The sequence below is a fragment of the Sinocyclocheilus rhinocerous genome, unplaced genomic scaffold (assembly GCF_001515625.1).
Source record: "Sinocyclocheilus rhinocerous isolate Xijiao unplaced genomic scaffold, SAMN03320098_v1.1 scaffold1152, whole genome shotgun sequence".
NCBI lineage: Eukaryota > Metazoa > Chordata > Actinopteri > Cypriniformes > Cyprinidae > Sinocyclocheilus > Sinocyclocheilus rhinocerous.
In genome coordinates, this window is record NW_015625590.1 from 1,562,540 (window position 1) to 1,564,964 (window position 2,425).

The following is a 2,425-nucleotide window of genomic DNA, read 5'->3' on the forward strand; positions in this document are numbered from 1 at the left end:
AACATATAAATATATCTTAGTGTCTTAATTGTTTAGATTTTTATAATGCATTAGCTTTTTGTCGATCCGCTGGTTCACATTTAAAAAATATGTAGCAAAAATAGCAGATGGGCTTTTTGAAAAAGCAAATTCGTTCTCTGCCAGCAGGTTTCACTTTCGAAACTGCGCATATAGTGGTTTCCCCGGTAACCGCAGTACACAAAGCTGACATGCAGCGCTCAAGTTTATTCGGTGAAATCGTAGCCTTTTGAAGTTTAATCGTCATATTAATCCATATAGCAATTCTTGTCTTTCCGTCCCCAAAGACCTCTTATAATTTAGACTTTTTGTACCATTTAAGAGTTTGCATGGCCTTAAATGTAAACAATTTAACTGAAGACGTTTTAAGGACCCGCGGAAACCCTAATAAGAACATAGTTCAGTGCAAACATTTCTGTCATGCATTTGGCAAAAAGCTTTTGTTGACTATGAATTTTACCTTTGAAATTTGAGGCAAGTGCAACTCTGGCGTCCCCGTTGTTTGTGAGCAGTGGTGTGATGGCGATATAAATAAAATACAGATTTCCAAACAATCCAAACATATGGGTATCCCCTTGAACTTGGTAAAAAGATAATCTGTTTACCATCTTGACTTGAAAATACTGTTTTCATGGTCAGTTTTTCATTTATTATTGGCTAATGTTAATTAATGTTTACAATAGAGTGCACGTCCTACTACGCTGAAATTAATAGGGGAGCGGCTGGAAACTAGCGACCTCTCCTGGTTGGAGATAGTATTAACATCATAAACTGAAAGCAATCTTTACGTGACTTGCTTTTCAAATGTTTTAAAATTGATCATCCGAGTCTAATATGATCCAGCGGGCCGTACTAAAAGACACTGCGGGCCGCCAGTTGCCCATCCCTGGTATAGATGTCTACCACATCCACATTTCCTTGACTAAGCAGAGTAAAATCATCTGCCACATGGTCTTTCCCCTCGTCAAAATACGTGAAGCAGCAAAACAGGAAACGATGCAAAACCACACAAGTTTTCTCATACGGAATGTACTATTTTGAGCTCCGCTTTGGTTTACCCTTTTTGTTTGTCTTACCAGAGATTCTATAATGTCTTGTTTTATGTGCTGAAGTCTTGTGCTAATAAAATAAAAACTTAAATAAAAAAGCAAATGTTTTATATAGTGAAACATTTGCTTTTTTTTTTTTTTGCTAAGGTTGCTAATTGCCTAATTACGGAGCCCCTAAAGGGACATGGTGGCGGGAAAAAATCAGATTGAGTGAAAAAATTTGGGGTGGGAGGAAAAAATATTTGTCAGATTTTTTGCGTTCTCTCGCAAAACTTTTGCGTTCCCTCGCAAAACGCAAATATCTTTTGCGAGAGAACGCAAAAGGGAACGCAAATATCTTTGCGAGAGTACGCAAAAGGGAACGCAAATATCTTTGCGAGAGTACGCAAAAGGGAACGCAAATATCTTTGCGAGAGTACGCAAAAGGGAACGCAAATATCTTTGCGAGAGTACGCAAAAGGGAACGCAAATATCTTTGCGAGAGTACGCAAAAGGGAACGCAAATATCTTTGCGAGAGTACGCAAAAGGGAACGCAAATATCTTTGCGAGAGTACGCAAAAGGGAACGCAAATATCTTTGCGAGAGTACGCAAAAGGGAACGCAAATATCTTTGCGAGAGAACGCAAAAAATCTGACAAATATTTTTTCCTCCCACCCCAAATTTTTTCACTCAATCTGATTTTTTCCCGCCACCATGTCCCTTTAGGGGCTCCGTACCTAATAATTAGATTAAATGTGCTTAAATTTCAGATATGGTGAGAGCTATAAGAAGGGCCGAAAGCCAGACAATGGCAGACAGAAAGACAATTTCAAGAAACATACACCAGGTCGGAATAATATGCCATTTGTGTCTAGCAATAGAGTTATGCTGGTATATTAAAAAATTATAACCTAGAACATGTTTATGGGATATTTATTTATTATATTTTTCATAACTTTTTCTATTTTAAATATTCATTTTTTCATTGGTAGATTGTCTATTATGAGGGGTGTAATCTAAACCAAGATCGGCTAAGCAGCAGACAGAATGGCATGGTGAGTTCAAGCCCTGTCCTCCCAGGAGCTTTGTGCCAGCTGTAATGTAACTGATCATCATTTTTTTCACAGGGGCCAGAACAACAGTTGTCCCCATACGGGGTATCGTGGTTGATTGTGTGTGTACAGATGGTTGGGTGAGGGGCACGTTCTGCCCATGTAATCCCTTTGCCCACATGGCATTAGAGTCAGTCGAGACTGCTAAATTTGTTATGCGTTCAACAGTGTAATGGTCCATCAGTGGACTTACTGTTGAGAGTTATCAATACTGTTAACATAAGGAGGTTGCAGAATATATATATATATATATATATATATATAA

At 38.3% G+C, this 2,425-nt stretch overlaps 1 protein-coding gene across 1 annotated transcript in view; it reads left to right on the plus strand.

Moving 5' to 3' along the window:
* The window catches only part of LOC107756545 (uncharacterized), a 15,018-nt gene that overhangs the window by 5,078 nt on the left and 7,515 nt on the right, over positions 1-2,425 (plus strand). Inside the window, 2 exon segments of the mRNA XM_016573709.1 lie at positions 1,819-1,895; positions 2,041-2,103. Coding sequence (XP_016429195.1) covers positions 1,819-1,895; positions 2,041-2,103 — 140 coding nt within the window.